Consider the following 19,669-nt stretch of genomic DNA (forward strand, 5'->3'; position numbering starts at 1 on the left):
CGATTGCGAAGTTAGGTTTAAAAAATGAAGTAACGGGAGAAAAATAAGATAGACAAGCTTGAATTAACGAATTATGTTAGAGGCAAGAGAAGAAGAAAATAAGTGAAAACTCTCGATATTCAACTCAACTACAATAAAAATGAGAGACCATTAATTACGTAACAAGAGACCACCGATTATTTGTCTCATTACGTAATTGACGGTCTCTCGTTTTTATTGCAAAAAGGCACATCACCAACAGACACCTATGAGTGGTGAATAGAATCTATGCTGACCAGTCACAACTCACCTGGTTAATTTTGCCTTTCTCTTGTGGGTCCCTCCATCCTCATGTGGGCCCACACCTCCACCCTCAAGAACACCAATAAATAATTAGAAACTCTTGCCACACAAGACACTCTACTGAACAAGCTTACAAATATTATGCCCAAAATTCACTACAAATTTATCAAAAAATCATTAAAAAAATAGAGCTATCTATTTTCTTTAATCTATTATTTTGTTCATAAATAAAATCGAGGATTTAGGAGAATAAAGAATTCGTAGCAAAAGTTTTGTTTTTTAATTTGTGAAATTTGTATGCTCTGCGGCGATGCCTACGCCGGTTACTGTAGCCAGGCAATGCCTAACGCCGGAGGCAGCAAACGCTTTGGACGAGGCCGTGGCGGTTGCGCGCCGAAGAGGCCACGGCCAAACGACGTCGCTGCACGCCATATCCGCTCTACTCTCCATCCCGTCCTCCGCGCTACGCGACGCCTGCGCGCGCGCCCGAAACTCCGCCTACTCGCCCCGACTGCAATTCAAGGCTCTGGAGCTCTGCCTCAGCGTCTCGCTCGACAGGGTCTCCTCGACCCAACTCGCCGACGACCCGCCCGTTTCGAACTCGCTCATGGCCGCCATCAAACGGTCCCAAGCCAACCAGCGGAGGCAGCCCGAAAATTACCACCTATACCACCAGCTCTCGCAGCAGTCCTCGATCTCCGCCATTAAAGTGGAGCTCCAGCACCTGATTCTGTCGATTCTCGACGACCCTGTCGTCAGTCGGGTCTTCGCTGAAGCGGGGTTTCGGAGCTCGGAAATAAAGTTTGCAATTTTACGCCCTTTTCCTCAGATTCTCAGATACCCGCGCTCCAGAGGCCACCATCCTCTGTTTCTCTGCAACTTAGCCGAGTACGCGGACCCCGGTCGCCCGACCCGAACCGTTTTAACTGACGGGGACGAGAATTCGCGGAGAATAGGAGAGGTTCTCGGGAGAAACAGAGGGCGGAATCCTCTGCTTGTGGGCATATTCGCTCACGACGCACTCAAGAGCTTCGTGGAGGCTCTGGAGAAAAGAGACGGCGGCGTTTTGCCGGCGGACCTGTCTGGGTTGTCTGTAATTTCAGCGGAAAACGATGTCTCAAAGTTTATCACCGCAGATAGCGATGAAGGGTCGGTGAATTTGAGGTTCGGAGAGGTGGGTCGGGTCGCAGAGCAGAGTTTGGGGCCTGGGATTGTTCTGAACATTGGGGACCTGAAAGCGTTTGTGGCTGAGAACGCGGTGGCTGACTCAGTGAGTCACGTGGTAACCGAATTGACAAGGCTGCTGGAGCTTCAGCGCGGGAAAATTTGGTTGATTGGTGCAACGGCTAGCTATGGAAGTTACTTAAAGTTCGTGGAGAGGTTTCCATCTGTGGAAAAAGACTGGGACTTGCAGCTTCTGCCCATCACTTCTCTCAGAGGTGCTTCCATGGCTGAATCATATCCCAGGTCCAGGTGAGTTATTGCCTCCTAATCCATATTTTTATGTTCATTTTATTCAAAATTTTTGAGAAAAGATTCGAACTTAGGTGCAAGCGGTGGAGTATACAAATTTAATCAGTTTTAAGTTTGGTGACATATGTGGTGGATGTGGAAGCCTTTTATGTTTTGTTTGCTTCTGAATTATAAAATTTGTGTTTCCTTTGCTTTAGATGCTCTGGATGTAGTTTCCCATACAATTTAGTCCCACAATTTATTTCTTTGCTAATCTGATGTGAGAGTTGTACTTCTTTCTGTTATAATTTTTTTCTTTCACTAATTGAAGATTTGTAAAGATCAAGTTATACGTTGCGACCTTATGTCTATTTATACAAGAATTTTTGACAATCTTCGATGAAAAGCATAACCTTTTCACTGATCGGACACTAAACAGACAATAAAGGTGCACGAGAGGGACACTAAGATGTATTTTATTGCTAATTAAGTTCCCGTGCAGCGAAAAAGTTCTAATTTTTATTGAAGGTTTCTAAAACGTTTTTATCTATGTATAATTTCCCTATAGTTTACGGTCTTCGGAAAAGTTTAAAGTCTCTTGGCTACAATCGTATGGCCTTCTTCATCGCATCCAACTTCTTCCCCAGTCTAAATCGTTAATAGACTGGGGAAGAAGTTTAAAAGTGCATCCTGCATGCCAAAAGTGTATAGAACTCGTATTTTCAGATTAAATCCTGACTGTATGATGTCTGTTGAATCTCACAGTTTCCTGGTCATGATTTACTTACAGGTTGATGGAGTCGTTTGTTCCATTTGGTGGATTCTTTTCAGCACCTTCTGACCTAAAGCTCCCAATAAGTAGCTCGTATCAATGTTTTCCCCGCAATCATCAGTGCAATGAAAAAAGTGAGCAAGAAGCGTATTCTGTTCCGATGGGAGGTATTATGGCTTCAGTGGCAGGTCAGCCCCCAGCTAGTTTGCCTTCTTGGTTGCAGATGGCTCCTCTTGGCACAAACAAGGGATTGGATATGAAGGTGTGTATCACGATCAATACATATTTGATTCTGATTTTAATTGTCTAAATTGTGCAATGTGCCAAACCTCTGGAATGGGAATGTATGATGCGAACTGAACTCCTACTTGCATTTCGCATTCGGTAAAGTTTTATTCTTTTTGAATTTTAAGCCTTTCCCCCATGGTGTCCATTAACTGATAGAGAATTATTCCCATTAAGATTTTTATTTTGGCTAAAAGTAGGCACAGCCGTATGTTCGATAATACTTCCTCTTTATGCAGTAGGACAGTATCTGGTATCTTGGGCTTTGTTTTTCTAGTTAACAGTGAAATCATTACTTCAAACTACAGGGTTTTTACGTTATTCTTTTGAAAACTAGTTTGTATCTCTTCAGTGCAGACCAAAGACGATGGTGTGTTATTGAGTGCCAAAGTTTCAGGATTGCAAAAGAAATGGGATGATAAATGCCAACATCTTCACGACTCTCGTCCCCTGCCCGAAGCAAACTTCTTTCCAACTATAGTAGGATTTCAGTCTCCTGAAGACAAGAGGTGCAATCACGACAACACCAGCAATATATCTTCACGTAAAATTGAGTGCAAGAATGCAGATTCATGCATGGCCGCAGATGTGCAAACACAATCAAGCCTTCCTCCAAAGGCTAAGAATGACAGTTTCTCTTCCGAAGTCTGGGAAAAAACTTCAAAAGATGAAGATCTTGAGTCGGCTGGCCTCAGGTCACCTTGCATGTCCAACTCTAGTGTGGTTGATGGAACATCTGCCACATCAATCACTTCCGTCACCACAGATTTAGGGTTAGGAATATGCTCTTCTCCTGCTAGTAATACACCGAATAAACCTCCAGATCTGAATCAAGCACTTCAACAGGACATCTCGGGTTGCTTTTCCTCTAATATTGATTTAGTCAACGGGAATCTCTATTATACTCGATCATCATCTTGCTCGAATCCTGACAACCATGGGCAGTTTGATCCAAGTGATGTCAAGATGCTTTTCAGAGCTCTCTTTGAAAGGGTTGGCTGGCAAACTGATGCTGTAAGTGTAATTAGCCAAAGGATAGCTAACTGCCGATCTAGAAGTGAAAAATTCTGTGGAGCAAGTAACAGAAGGGATGCATGGTTCAATTTTACAGGACCTGATAGGTATGGTAAAAAGAAAATTGCCATTGCCCTTGCTGAGGTATTATACGGAAACCAGGAACAATTGATCTGTGCGGATCTAAATTCTCAGGATAGAATGATCCCTTCAGACACAAATCTTGATTGTTCAGTGGTGAATGGTTATGACATCAGGTTTAGAGGTAAGACAGTTCTTGATTATGTTGCCGGAGAACTGTGCAAGAAACCCTTGTCCATTGTCTTCTTAGAAAACGTAGACAAGGCTGATGTGGTGACTCAAAATGGTTTGTCCCAGGCTTTATTGACTGGTAAATTTTCCGATTCCCATGGAAGACAAGTAAGCACCAATAATGCTATATTTGTCACAACTTCGACATTCTCAAAGGGATGCAATATTCTTACTTCCACAAAGGGACCCTCCCACTATTCCGAGGAAAGAATCTTACAAGCGATAGAGCAGCCTGTGCAGATTACTATTGAATGTGCCTCTGAAGACAGCAGCAAAAGCAAAAACTGGAAGGCATCCGCGAATCAACATTTTCTAAATAAAAGGAAACTGGTCGGTGTCAATGAACCTCTAGAGCAGCATGAAGTCTCAGAGATGCCCAAACGGGCGAACAAGACGTCAACTAGGTATCTGGATCTCAACCTTCCATCTGAAGAAAATGCAGTGGAAAACAGAGACGACAGGAGCTCTGAAAACGACTGGCTATCTGAAAACTCCAAGTCCTGGTTGCACGACTTCCTTGATCAGGTGGGCGAAACAGTGGTATTCAAGCCCGTTGATTTTGACGCACTTGCTGAGAAAATATCAAAGGAAATCAAGAATAGCTTCCACAAGGTTGTCGACTCAGAGTGCCTGCTAGAAATCGATCCAGAAGTCGTGGAACAACTACTTGCAGCTCTATATTTGTCAAACAGGTCTCGGGTGGTGGAAGATTGGGTGGAGCAAGTACTCAGCAGGGCATTTGCAGAAGTTAAGAAGCGACATAACTCGAACACAGTCACTACCGTAAAACTTAAAACTTGCGAGGGGATTTGGTTGGAACGTCGAGCACCACAAACTTATCTTCTCCCTAGCATTGTACTAAAATGACTGCCAAGAAAGGTTTAGTATTGGAAATTTGTAAGTAGATGTACAAGGAAGGTAGCATATGTAGCTTTGTTGTAAGCCATGTTTAGCCTTTTGCTGCAGTTATTATTGGCCAGTCTTGCAAGTCTCGTAATCCCATATGGTTTTGGTGGGCTTTTGTTCGATCATCATATATAATGTGTAGCAAGTGTGTGTGTAATTTTGTGTCTTATATGTGTGCCAATTGCCAAAACCAGAGAAAGGATGCACCCTGCCAAAACAAGAAGCATTGCGCGAGGGTCTCAAAAGTCTCGAGCTTTGAGAGGTCTTGAGTGGTTATATTTCTAAATTTTGAAAAAACAAAACGAAAAGCTAAAATACAAGTTAGTTTTATAAATTTCCCTTCAAGATTCGAACTTGGGAAGTTTTTTGACATTTGGAGAGAGATGTGCTTTCACTTTGGATTCCCGACCATTTTGGCATTAGTTAAAAGGGGAAAATGACCTAGATCTCAACGAATCCATTGCCCAAACACGAAAGATCATTCAAGGATTGAAAATCGAGACTAAAAACTAGAATTATAGTTCAAGATTCTAACTTGGGACGTTTTCTACCCAACGTGTTAACATATGAAAATAAGTATTCAGATTCAACCAAATAACTTTTAGTCTAATCGTACTTTCCTTCTCAATATTAGAAGATGCCTCAATTTCGAGCACTAATCTTTACAAATAAAAACAAGAGCGCTACCATTTGAACCACCTTTCTTGACGAGGTCAAAGTTGGTCAACACGGTGGTCAATAAATGCGTTACAAATTCGGGTTATATTATTGGGCTGGCCCATTATGAGAAACCCACTACCAATATCTGAAGCCCAAGCCCAATTGAAATCCCGGGTCTCCCCCTTTATCTAATCCGTCCCTACTGTTTCTACAAAAATATATATCAAATTACAAACAAATTGGGAAAAATGCCATCGTCGAGCCCTCGCACCGTCGAAGAGATCTTCAAGGACTACAGCGCCCGGCGCTCCGCCGTCATTCGAGCCCTCACCTACGGTTCTCTCTCCCTCTCTCTTTCTCTCTCTACGTTTCGGTTTCGTACATATACTGCATTGCTTGTATCGTGATGTTCGTTGACGCTTTTGCTTCCTTTTTGCACTTCCAGATGTGGACGAGTTCTATTCGCTTTGCGATCCAGGTATTTTCTTGTTTCGATTTTCTTTCTTGTTGTTAGTTTTCTGTTTGGTTGCCGAGAAAGTTGACTGAAAATACAGGCTTGACCGCTTGAGCCTAAGTATGTTTATTTATCTGTTAATTATCATATTGGTGATTAATTTGTGTCAAATTTACTTTCCGAGTGAGGATAATAGTCGTTATAGGTTTTGACTAGGGAGGAATGTTGCAACAAGCATGATTTAGTGCCTTCGTTTTGTTTCGATTTCTGCTTTTTGTAGGTAACCTAACAAAGTGCATTGTTGCTCGATTTTCGCTTTTTGATTCTAATATTCGTATTATAGTGGTGGTTTAGTTTAATTGGAGTAGAGGATTACTTCTGTTTGATTTCGAATTTTTTTTGTTACGAACGGTCTATACTTATATGATTTTCAGAGAAGGAGAATTTGTGCTTGTATGGACACCCGGATGAGTCGTGGGAGGTGACTCTGCCGGCGGAGGAAGTTCCCCCGGAGCTTCCTGAGCCTGCACTGGGCATCAATTTCGCAAGAGATGGGATGAACCGTAAAGATTGGTTGTCATTGATTGCAGTACATAGCGATTCTTGGTTGCTCTCTGTGGCCTTCTACTTTGGTGCTCGACTTAATCGGAATGAGAGGTTTGTTTATTCTTGTCCTAGAGTTGAGAGTTGATATTTTTCTTATATTCAAATGTTGAATATATTCATGTTTGATTGTTTGCTCTGCGACCTGCGGAAGTAACAGTACTATTTGATTCTGGATATTACCATAAGGTTTCTATGTTCTCGTGCGCTTTCCAAAATTATTTCCTTTCTATTTCATCAACTCTTATTGTCTGGTTGCACGGAAGATTAGTATTGGCCCAAGATCTGGTTATGACAACTGATGGCTGAAACTTGTAATGGATGGTGACAAACTTAGGGGGTGTGATATTGTAACATTTGTCAATGTTGATTATTTGAAAACCCTAGCGATAACCAGCTCTTGGCGGATTTCTCTGTTGTTGTGTTATTGTTACTTTTCCCCTTTTAATATGCCTCTTCCAATTATTATGGAACTAGTAGCGTTCGTTACTCTACAAAAGATATGTTGGTTGCCTATTTTGCTTGAAACATATCGGACAGCTTTTCAGTTGTTATGCATATGCGTGTATTACATATGCACATTCTGTTTTGTGGTCCTTAAATGAGGTTGTGCTTTTCAGTTATTAGAATTTAGATCAAATATGGTACAGGAACTGCAATATATATATGCATGGTGTCCTAAATACTTTTGAATTTCTTTACAAGTTAAAAGATTCTGCGTTTTCTTGGACATTATTTATGTTGCAAGATTTTCTTTAATATCTTAAGAATTCACGTTGATTTATCTGGGATGAACTCACAATTGTTTCTTTGACTAAAAAAGACCTCTATCTCTATTATTTGAATTGTTGAGATTGCTAAACATTCCTTGGATGTTAGTTCTAGGTGCACAGGTTTCTGATATTTACATAAACAATTGTCTGAGACCGAAAAAGAGCACAACCAATTGCAATGTATATCACCAGAATGGTAGAAAGTAAAGTCTTTGTTATTGCAAAAGAGTTGTGAATACTTGTATGCTTGGACAATAAAATGTAAGTGAAGCTGTTGATTCTGCATCCGCATACAGCCAGTTCAGAACTTTCATTCTTACTTCCCTCCTATATTATTTCCTGCCCCGGCCTCTAGCTCCGTGATTCAGTGGATATTGATCGCTCAGGCACTTGGAATAGTGTAGTTCTGTTTGGTTCCACCATTTTATATTAATGCAAATTGTTTTCTTTACCTTACCAACATGTTGAAATTATCATGAAACTAAATTGCGGTTTGCTGGGCCATCGATCCTGGAACAGGAAGCGTCTGTTTAGCTTGACTAATGATATGCCTACGATCTTTGAAGTCGTAACTGGAAGGAAGCCTGTAAAAGACAAGCCCAGTGGGGATATTGGAAGCAAATCCAGGAACTCAAAGGTGAAACACTCTCTCTCTCTTGGAAACTATTGGCTGCCGAAAGATATGTGGATCCGCTTTCCCTTTGTGCAAAATATGGGCTTATGACCCACTTGTGTGTTTGCAGAGATCGATCGACGGACAAATAAGGACCAACAATAAGGTACACGATGCAAGCTATGCGGAGGATGAAGATGAGCATAGCGAAACCCTATGTGGAAGCTGTGGAGGAAATTACAGTGCTAATGAGTTTTGGATCGGCTGCGACATCTGTGAGAGGTGGTACCATGGGAAGTGTGTCAAGATAACACCAGCCAAGGCAGAATCCATTTCGCAGTACAAATGTCCTCCTTGCAGCACAAAGAAGAGCAAGTAGTGATGAGTAACGAAAACCTCAGGAGCACTTACGTATGGCCGACAGATACTCTCTGGCCGTTGTTATTCATTTTCTGTGCCTACTCTCTGGTCATGCCGCCATGGTTCCGGTCATGACGTCATTGTATTTTTTTTCCCCTAGTATTTTGCTCCCTTCGGATATATGTTCCTTCTCTAATGTACAAAATAGAACTTGTTTCATTTGTGTTATTTTATGAATCGTTTTTAAATTTTAGTTATTAAAAGATGTTTGTGATTTTGGTTTTTGACTCTGAATTGCGCTATGATGCTCATGCATCCTTTTGGGAATAAAAGTTCTCTTGGCAAGTTTTTTCCTTCTAAATCTAGGCAAGAATTATTAAAATATTTTTATTTTGGCCAAATTGGATAAATGGTCGTTATGGTGATGAGGTATTCGAAACGTAGCCTATGTGGTAAAAAAAAATTCAGATTTAAGCCTTTATAGTGAAGTCTATTAAGACTTATGACCAAAACTCAAACTTTCGTTTTTCCTCTGTTAGTAGCTTACATGTGAGGATGACGTGTGAGGCTAAGATGATCATTTCAGCCCTTCCATAGTTGGTCTCCCTCCCTTCTCCAGCTGGGTGATGAAATTACAGTGTCGAACCTAAAGATCGAAATCGCAATCACAATCATCATTAGAAATCAGTGTGAAACGGTGAAATCGTAATCGCAATCATCGTCAGAAATAAAAATGGATTTTGAAAATGTTAGTGCTGCAAGATCCAAATATTTTTCTTTTTGTCGCTCTACCACTGTTTTCGACCCCATTCATCTCCTCCACGATATTTCCATTCTCTTATCTTCTAGAGTTTTGCTGTTTTGACTAAGAACATACTCCCAATTTTCACAGGACCCAAATTCTTTTTCTGATCAGCCCATCTACTACCTGTCATATAGGCAACATCCTGACACCATTATCCCAACCCCCTTTGGTGGAGTGATACTGTCCCCCCATCTGGTTCCATCCCCGAGACTCATTCCTGCTATCTTGCCATGCATTCTTCTCCGTGTTTCAGAACTGGGAACGTCAGGAATGTGGGTTTTAGTTATGGGCACACTACTAACATGAAATGAACATCTTAGTTTCACATGTGACCCTCTTGTTTAGTCTACTAACGGAGGAAAGACGAGAGTTTGAGTTTTTGGTATAAATCATAATATATTTCATCACAGGAGTTTAAATCCGATTATTTTTACCACAAAAGTTATGTTCCGAATAACTTACTATCACATGAACCATTTATCCGATTAGACCTTTTGTTTTCAAGTGATTTGCAGCTTGACACGTATAGAACCGATAAGCTCGATTATGAAATCATATATTTTTATACGAAGCTGCGTAGCGTTAACGGGGTCTTATACGACGTTGAAGTGTGCATCAATTTCGAATTAGAAAATTGACTGTGCAACAAAATATCCCCAACGTTAGCTCTGAAATGAAATCATTTTCCAATTTCCATCTTGTCAGCCCAGTCTTTTCAAAAGCAGTTTATAGATTGATTGGGTTGGCGCCAAGTCTTGTTCAAGTGCTTTGTGGAAACGTTGTCATCACAAAATTGTTTGCAACTTTTTTACTTAAAAAGATATTAGCTAGTGACTTCGTCATGATAATTCATTTTTTTAAGAGTTGATAAGATTTATAGAAGCATTTTAGTCTTTTTCTGATCATCATCGTGTGATTCACCAATGCTAATAATCAAACTTAAGACGTGCTATATGAAATACAAACTTAAAATTTGTCTTTAACCTAAGTCATCCAGCGGTGGTTAACTTTCTTACTTCCTTATTATGTCCAAAAGTAAAAGGAAATTAAAGAAAATTCAGGTGCATTGCCGACCACCACACAATCTTATTCTTTATTATAACAAATTATTAGCAACCATAAATAAAAAAACGTGCTGGTTTTTAGCCACGTGCTCATTTGACTTTTAGTTCTATGTAGGCCCCATGGAAAGTTTGAAACTTCTTCCCTAGGAAACCGAATCCTCTCCCGATCTAAATGAACTGAATCCAAAGATCAAATGATCTGAGCTATTAAAATTTGATATCCATCAGCTACAATTATTATAACTTTTAGAAGACTCTCTGTTTGTAACTGTTGAATCAAATTTCAATGGTCCGGATAATTTGATAAGTAAGCTCAGTTCCTTTGGGTCTGGAGGGGATCCGGTTCCCTTGTTTAGTGGCTTTGGCCGCTACTTACTAGGTTTACCTTTGATTCTTTAATATAAGGCTAATGATATGGAGATTAAATTTGTCGACTAAATTTTGTAAACTAAATAATATGTAACTTAAGTGTTGATTAACGTGTTTATTTTTTATTGGTGACACATCTTGTAGTTTGCAAATTTGATTTAATTTTTTTGTCTGCTAGCATTATCCTTAATATAAATAAATGTTACCTCCTGCTCTCGTTTGCAATCGTATGCATCAACCTCTTTGTCATTGTGAGTTTTTAGTCAAAATGATATCTGAAATTAGTATAACTTTGAGTTTGAGGTGTATTCAATTGGGATTTTGAGGAATTTTAATGGATTTACAAATTCATTGATCTTGATAGAGTTTAACTTATTTGTCGCCACTTAGTATTACAATCTAGTTTATTCACTTGTAAGTGAGAGGTCTTATGTTCAATTCTCGTCAAAGGTAAATTTGAACCACATTTATATGTCTAGCTCAATGTGATACTTAGTCCACTCCACCACGCCTTTAGTGTAGATAATATCGTTTGTTTAAAAAAAAATTGATTTGTAGAGATTCCATGTGAAATTTTGATATATATAATTAGCTCGAAATCTCATAGGAAGAGGTGATATCTAGATTTTTAAGGATTTTAATAAACTATCTTAAAATTCTGATTGAATACATTTTGAATTTTTGAAAGTCACTTAAAATTCTAATGGAATATCTCTAGATTCATTAAAAATAATTAAAATATCTCAAACTTCTAATTGAATATGCCCCCTTTAGTTTCTGACCATGGAATTAGTGTGTTCACCATCATTGTGGTCCAAATCTGTTAATATCCTCGTTCAGTAGAAGAGTTATTTGACAAAAATACCTTTAAAAAGGTGGTCACATGGTGGTTCACATGACAATGTAACAAGGATATTGAAAGATTTTTCATGGAATGACCAAAATTATTTTTGGTATACAAACTTAGAGATCGCTTCTATTGATTTTCATTGTTGGGAGACGAAACTGAAGAGTTAATCGTATACCATTTTGAGTAAAAAAACCTTTATTTATTTTTTGTCAAAGACTCAGGATTCATTCTCTACAATGAAATAAAGAGGACATTGATCTTTTATCTTTATTATTTGGAGGTAAATGGTTTAATAATTCACCAATAACCTACGGATTACCACCGAAATTGATAGTTGGGACGGGGTGAAGGATATTACATAATTTTTCAGTGATTCATTGACAACTTTTAGTTTTTTTTTTTTGGTTGATATTGATGTGTCAGTATTTCGTAAAGTTAGTCGATACATCCAGAGAAATCGATATCTTAATCCTTCCTATGAGATATATAATGGTTGAATTATTGGTTGGAACATTGAATTATATGACTGATTCAAAGTTGCATGTCCTTGTTCTTGTATATACATACAAGTAAAACAGTTGAAACGTTTGAACACTGTTCTTTTTGGTAGATGTCTTCGTCCAGATGAGCTATAAATATAAATATTAGTAACATGTCAATAACAAATTGATATCGACTGATAAATATGATCAATAGTTGAGGTGGTAATTTCATCTTTCCAAGCTGCTGCTGCTGCTGCATTCACATAGGCTTAAGTGATTGATACAGATTGATATCGACTGATAAATATGATCAATAGTCCTTTTTTTGTCTACAAATTACAACTACTGATAGCTAACCCTAATTAATGGATATTTTTAGAACGTGGCTTGCAGTGAAATGAAGCACTTTAATATTCCAGATTGGGTAATTGTGACCTAAAATTGACGTTTGATTGTAGACAAAAACAAACAAGCCAAACCATCGTATAAAACCAACTTGGTACTTGCATATAAGCTCTAATCAAAGGGCTCGTTTGGTGGTTAAAATTGGATTGTACTGCATAGATCACTAGATTCAACGTAAGTATTCTGGTGCTGGTGAATCATACGATGATGGTTAGGGGAGGTTGAAATGCCTTAATAAGTATTTTCGGTCATTGAAATGGTGGACTGTCGTGGCGTAATCACTAGTTCATTCTCTTTTTGAAGAAAATAATAAAGAAATGAAGAAGTATTGTACAAGTTAAAAATAAAGAAATGAGTTATTCATAACAAAAAGGGAGACTTTGGATACGGTCCCTAGTTATGAATAGTCTTTGACTGAAACCTTGTTGGTTTTCAATTTTTGATCCAAGTCCCTGAAATTAATTGATAATTTATTTCTATGTACGTTACTATATTTTTTAAATTAAAAATTAAAATTTATAGTTGTTTATAGTAATGAGATTTTAAATAAAAAACCATAATTTGTGGGATTAAAAATATTAAAATATAAATATACTATTGTGTGTGTGTGTGTGTGTGTGTAAACATGGGTACATTCATAAAAAATAACCAAAAAATTATTGTATCAAAACATGGGTACATTCTTCAAAATGGGTACATTTAGCAAAAATAAAAATGGGTACAAATAAATAAAAAAATATGGGTACAATACAAATAAAAATTTAAAAAATATGGGCACAAAAAGAAATTAATATATGGGTACAAATTAAAACTGAAAGGAAAATTGGTACAAATTAAAAAAGGGTTGCAAATTAAAAATGGGTACAAACTAAAAATAAAAATATATGATAAAAAATTTAGCCATAAATATAAATATACTAATTGTAATATTTTTAATATTAAATGAATATATTTAGAAATAAAAAATATTTTATTATTGAAATAATTAATTATATTATTAATACAAAGGACCTTGATCAAAAATTGAAAAGTAATAAGGTTTTAATCAATAGAGTAGTAAAAATAAGGATGAAAACCTAATTACTCCTAACAAAAACTTACTCATTTCAATCTTCATAAAATAATAAGATACCAATATATCTTATGAATTATCTTTTACACTCTAAATATAATGAAAAATCTGTCATCTTTACCTATTATTGACATATATTAAACTTATGAGTTATTCGATTCAATCTTTAACGCCAAACGAATTCAAAACGATTCATTATTGGAGATTAAGATATAGTGGCCATCGAAAGATATATAACACGTGTTGTAGGTTAGTATAATATAATTAATTTAAAGAAAGAAAACAACAAATTATTGGATTTTGATGATTAGATAATGAAAGGGGTCCCACACATCTCCAGCAGCTCCTCAGGACCGCCAAGGATGACCTCACATTAGACATCACAATTTATAAAATAGACAAGCAACTCTGATGTTAAATAAACATCAAAGTGTTCAAATTTCAAACCAACAAAGCTGCCGATATGTGGACCACAATATTTGTTCTGCAAATTAACATATTAAAATGAGATTGAAGATAAATTTGGGATATTAAAATTATTAGACGTATTTGAGTCAATATGTCTTTTTGTACCTCATAAACTTAATTAATAAGGAACATGTGATGAATTGTTATTAGTTAAATGGAATCGCAATCGATCGAGAAGAACCTTAATATTTGACACTTGACTTTTATACATGATTGAGGCATAGAAAATTGAAGCTAATAAAGCACGCCCTTAGCCTTTAATAGAAGTATTTGGGTTGAATTTATCTCACTCTCCAAATTAACATATTTTTATCGTACAAATTTTATAGTTGATACTATTTAATATCTTAATCTTTACATGAAGATTATCCTCACAAAACATAATTTGTTTGCTTGGTCATCTAAATATCAAATAAATAGACGGTTCATTGTGAATATGTTACTTATACTCACTTTTTCAATATATTCTTTATTTTAGATGCATAAACAATTTCCAATTCGAATGATTTTATTATAAAAATAATATTTAAATGAAGATAAAAAAGTGGAACGATTTTGTATAAAACTTATGTAGTATAAGTACGTGATTCGCAATAAATGAGATATATATGTGGGGATACAAGTAATGTTCTATAATTATAACAACTAATTAAAGAATGAACACGCATTTTCTGTATAAATAATGATATTTTTGTTTAGTGCGATATAAAGTTCAGTAAGAAGAGGGCTGGGTCATTAAAAATGAGATGTAAAACCTGATAATTAAGCTAAACCGCCGCTTTTCTTGGTTCGAATGACAAATATAATTTAGTTTGCATGTTAAATAATGTGTTAATGATGATTAAGTAGTAAATGGAGGAGCTAGTCAGAAATCGTACATTTTAATTTATGGAGTCAAAGACTATTGGTGGTGGATGACACTATAATTTGCTATGATCAATTGAAGTTATGTAGCATCCAATACCTATAATGCCTTTCCAAATATTAAGGTTTTATTTTAGGATAGTGTTGTTCCACATCCTTTTCATCTCCCGCATCTTTATTAATTTTTATTTATTGATATTCTTCAATTCATTCAATCCGACAGCCGGGATTGAGTGAAGTGCGTGAAAGGTAAAAATGAGTGTATGGATAACATCACCCTTATTATGGATTCATCAATTGGTAATGTGGGAGGGAGCCGGGAGGAGAAGAAGAAGATGAACATATCATCTTCTGGTTTTTTTATTGTACAAAAAATATATTATTATTATTTAAATATATTTTATTATCACTTAACAGATTTTTTTAACCGATATATAAAATTGCAACTAAAACACAAGTTTTTGATTGACATTGTAATATTTTAAAAATTATGTTGGAAGTTACAACTGCACCTCAATTTTAGAATACAAAATATAATTTACGTTTATTACATCTGTCTTTTTTATCACTTAATCAAGAAAAAACAAAAAATCTCCCCACAAATAGAATGAGGATCCTCTCCGGATTTTCTTCGTGAGGATCCCGGAGAACCTCCATTCACATCCGTTCATCGTATATCATGTGGTCAGTTTTCTTCAGGTATTGTTTATATGTAATTTTAAATAAAAAGATTTACAATAATTTATAGCCACACGATATACGATGAACGGATATGATTGAAGGATCTCCGTGATCCTCACACAGAGGATCTGGAGAGGAACTTCATTCCCACAAATAGATTGAAGACATGAATATATATATATATATATATATATATATATATTATATATCATGTATGTCAAAGTATTTTATTGTTAACACAATCAACGTGACAAAGTAAGACAAAATAGCCTTGTCACGTGTCATTAGATGCAATTTGAATCCTCGTAGATACATTGACATTCAGTAATTTTAATAAACCAACAGCACAACGACAGCCTTCCAATAATTTTCTTCAATTAATTAATTTTTCAATGTACTCGTTGATCATATTCTCATCCTTTCATGATTACAAGATGTACAATTAGCTCAAAGGAAGCAACACAATCACAAAGATATCGCTGCATATATTTATGTAATTTACAATGAAGAAAACTATTAGTGTCACGATGTATTTTGTTGAGACTTTAAGCCTTCGACTTGAGATTTTCCTCTAGGGCCATTCAATCTTATGAAAAGCCTGTATTCATTGAATGTCATTGGAGAATACAGTGCAGGTTTGTCCGGTGTTACAAGCTCCTTCGCCGGCTCAATTGGTATGTCGCTCTTTGGATTGTAGAAGAAGGCCAACGAGAGTCTCTCTTTTGCTGGGTTTACAATCACCCTGTGCTCTACGCTCTTATATGTTGCATTACTTAAGACCTAATTTAAAACACATATTCCAATATCATATATTAAGAATTTAACGTATTTGAACTATGCTATATGAGAAATAGTTCAATTTCTTCTTTTATAAAAAAAAAAAAAGAATTAATACTGAGAGATAGAATGAGTGGTTGAGAGAAGCTAAAATATCTATGTGAGTCTTCCTAACCCTCGAAAGGGTGGACTACTGTGGCTTTACCGCAAGCTGATCCCTTTTTTAAAAAGTAAATATAGAATGAGTGATCATTTGCCAACAATATATTTTTAAATAATATTCAATTGCTATTGGATATATAAACATAATAACTCTCTGATAGCATAACATGTTAAGTTTTTAAAGTAACATAACATGTCAAATGAACATATGTACAAAGATATAGGTTAAAATATTGAGTATAATGTATTTATTAATTGGGACATGTTTGACACTCGTAATTTTTGTTAAAAAAAAAAACAACCATGCATATGTAAGAAGTTTGGAGTTAGTTTGAATAGCAGCCGTTATATAATTTAGAATTTAGAATTGATTTATTTATTCGGACATTTTCAGATGATGTTGGCTAAACAAAAATAATAATTTTATTAAGAATACTTGAATATAATCGATATAATGTATGTCCCTTAGGTTCCAAACAATCACTTGACACCACTTGTTAATATGCACCTTACTGTTTTAAGGGAGCATGGAAATATGACTCCGTCACATGGATTAATTAAAAGAGGCACGTTTTGACCAAAATCGTTTGACTTGGTAAGGAGGAACAGCCCTTCACAAGTTGACGCACACACATTTTTGTTTCTTATTTAATATAATGATATTGAGATATAAATAGTGTAGGTTACATCATACAATGTTTCAATCACGTTCAAATATTGAGCTCGTCATCTATAAAATTTATATTTAAAACTTCTCAATTATAAGTAAATAGAAATATCGTTAAATTTGTGTAGCATTTTCAATTTTATATTTTTGATATGAGCATAATATCTAGAGGACAAAATAAACCACATAAAACGAATAAAACCAACAAAAAGTTGTAGAAAAATCACCTGAATTTGATCACCAATATTGACAATAAAAGCGTGTGGAGCTGGTTTCACCGTGATCCAAGTGTCATCTTTCCGGACTTGTAGACCAGGGACTTGTTGGTCGGCCAGCAGAATGGTCATGCCGCCGGGGTCCGAGTGCGACGACAGGCCCAGGGTCAGGTCAGGCTGGGGGCACTTTGGATAAAAGTTGGTCCTTAGACATGCCCCAATTTCTTGGCCACCAAATGCAATTTGGAGAAAGTCTTCTCCTAATCCAAGGTTTAGTGACAAAACCTTCAATATCCTCCCACCAAGCTTCACTACCTCCTTTCCATACTCATCGATTACTTCCCTATAAAACATGCAAGTACACAACTCAATTAGCAAGAAACAAAGATACACAACTTAATTTTCACACAATTAAGATAAAATAGAAAAATTCATCTTGAGCAATTTGAATTCTTACATGTAGATATAAAGGGAAATCATAAAATTGTTACAGTTGAAGTTACAAACTCAACAAACAAGTTTAACTGTTGCGAAACTAACTATTAAAAAATTAAAAGTTAAGCACAACTACTTACTGTAGACAAATTTTTTCCCGAGCATGCATATCTCACTTACTACATATATGGTTTTTTTGTTTTCCGAAGCTTGCAATACAAATTAGTAGGGTTGGATTATGATTATGAAGAATATGCACGAAATTGCGAAGACAAAACATATCAACTAATTCTTAGCATAGTGATATTTTCACCATAACGAGTGGTAATATTTAAGTTCAAATCTTTCCTTCCGTACGTAACGGAAAAGAGGACCACAAATGATTAAAGTCTAATATAAGTATGAATAATTAGAAACTACCTTCCGTAATCAGGGAGGGCAGGCCACTTGTTGTAGTCCTTCAAGCAGGACGGAAGATAGTGAAGGAAATAGTAATCACTCCAGTCAAGAATGGCACCTCTCTCAACTCCAAGTCTACTCCCATACCCTTCATAAGTCTTCGGTGAGTTGGCATAGACCTGCTTCAACTCCATCGGAAAATGGAAAAAATCCCGCCAAACCTGCTGGGTTTTGTCCATCAGTTCCGGGCTAACGCCGTGGTTCACCACTTGGAAGAACCCCCACTCACGGCAGGCCTCGGAGATTTGGCTAAGCGTGGCGGCACGCAGGCGATCGTCCTCGCCGGATAGGCCTTGTAAGTCAATAACTGGGATGTTGGCATGATCAGAAATATCGGATGATGAGATATAGGTGGGTCTATCGGGTGGGGGCTTGATGTATCGATCTGGGATTACGGAGCTGTCGGATAAGGATTGTACTCGGACTATTGGCTCTGGCCAATCCTGTGGGCAATTCATGGCGTTTTTAGTAGCTTTAGAGTCCAAGGTTTCGTTTCTTTATATGTATATTTATATGTAAAGTGGGATGAGAACAATTGTGTGTGTATATATAGAGTGGGATGAGAACCAACTTTAAAAAGACAACTTTAAATTTTTACATAGTTTTGAGGGGGAGAGAGAGAGAGAGAGAGAGAGAGCATCATGGGGCGTGGATGAGATTGCGGAGGAATGGTAGTTAAAGATGGGGGATGTAACTATGGTGGTGGGGAATGAAATGGACGTGAAAAAGAAACGTGAAATATATAAACATTTTATAACAAGTTTTCATATGATACAAGGATATTTTAAGTGCACACTTGAGTTTAATCAAATTGGTTAACGTGGTTTTTTATTTGCTCTCAAATATTTCTAGAGTGTCTAATGCTTTGACTAATGAAGGAAAAAAAATTCAGATGTATACATATTTTTTTTCATCAAATAGCAAGGCCGGAACCAATGAAGGCTCAGAGTAGTCAGCTGATTATATTTTTTCACCAAATAACAAGGCCGGAACCAATGAAGGCTCAGAGTAGTCAGCTGACTCTTCTCAAGTAAACAAATTGCTTATTTGTATTTTTATATGTCCAAATATATTTTTTGTATATATTATTCTCAACGTGTGATCCTTCTCACTGACTGAACCTTAATGAAATAAAAACTGACATGAATTTCACAAATAGGTAAATTTTGAGTTATTGACAGTATGTAACTAGGGCTCATAAGATATAACAGTAGTAATATGGATGCTAAATATGGTAATAGTTGTGGTTATTTCTTGAAATAAATTTTATTTTAGTGGAAGTTACTACTCGTATGAAGAGACATTATTATGCCACCTCCATCCGTGAATGGGAAAATTAACTTGGCAAACTTAAGAGCATCTTTAAAAGAGATGTCAAACTTAAACATAAAATTTAGATTTGAAGGCC

General features: G+C 36.5%; 3 protein-coding genes across 3 annotated transcripts; 2 read left to right on the plus strand and 1 right to left on the minus strand.

Annotated features, from left to right (window-relative positions):
- Nucleotides 1–389: 389 nt before the first annotated feature.
- Nucleotides 390–5,180, plus strand: LOC126629549 (protein SMAX1-LIKE 7-like). The gene is made up of 3 exons (XM_050299628.1): nt 390–1,755; nt 2,525–2,768; nt 3,149–5,180. The coding sequence occupies exons 1-3, from the start codon at nt 593–595 to the stop codon at nt 4,982–4,984; spliced, it is 3,243 nt and encodes a 1,080-aa protein (XP_050155585.1). The 5' UTR covers nt 390–592; the 3' UTR covers nt 4,985–5,180.
- A 702-nt stretch (nt 5,181–5,882) lies between these two features.
- On the plus strand, nt 5,883–8,734 carry LOC126630493 (PHD finger protein ALFIN-LIKE 2-like). Its single transcript, XM_050300613.1, has 5 exons — nt 5,883–6,019; nt 6,129–6,161; nt 6,572–6,794; nt 8,033–8,150; nt 8,257–8,734. The coding sequence occupies exons 1-5, from the start codon at nt 5,932–5,934 to the stop codon at nt 8,503–8,505; spliced, it is 711 nt and encodes a 236-aa protein (XP_050156570.1). The 5' UTR covers nt 5,883–5,931; the 3' UTR covers nt 8,506–8,734.
- A 7,167-nt stretch (nt 8,735–15,901) lies between these two features.
- LOC126627964 (jasmonate-induced oxygenase 2) lies at nt 15,902–18,894 on the minus strand. Its single transcript, XM_050297543.1, has 3 exons — nt 18,223–18,894; nt 17,380–17,710; nt 15,902–16,326 (listed from the first exon to the last, which is right to left on the minus strand). Exons 1-3 carry the CDS (start codon nt 18,717–18,719, stop codon nt 16,069–16,071), a joined length of 1,086 nt encoding a protein of 361 aa, XP_050153500.1. The 5' UTR covers nt 18,720–18,894; the 3' UTR covers nt 15,902–16,068.
- Nucleotides 18,895–19,669: the final 775 nt, after the last annotated feature.

This window comes from Malus sylvestris, chromosome 7, assembly GCF_916048215.2.
Source record: "Malus sylvestris chromosome 7, drMalSylv7.2, whole genome shotgun sequence".
Taxonomy (NCBI): Eukaryota; Viridiplantae; Streptophyta; class Magnoliopsida; order Rosales; family Rosaceae; genus Malus; species Malus sylvestris.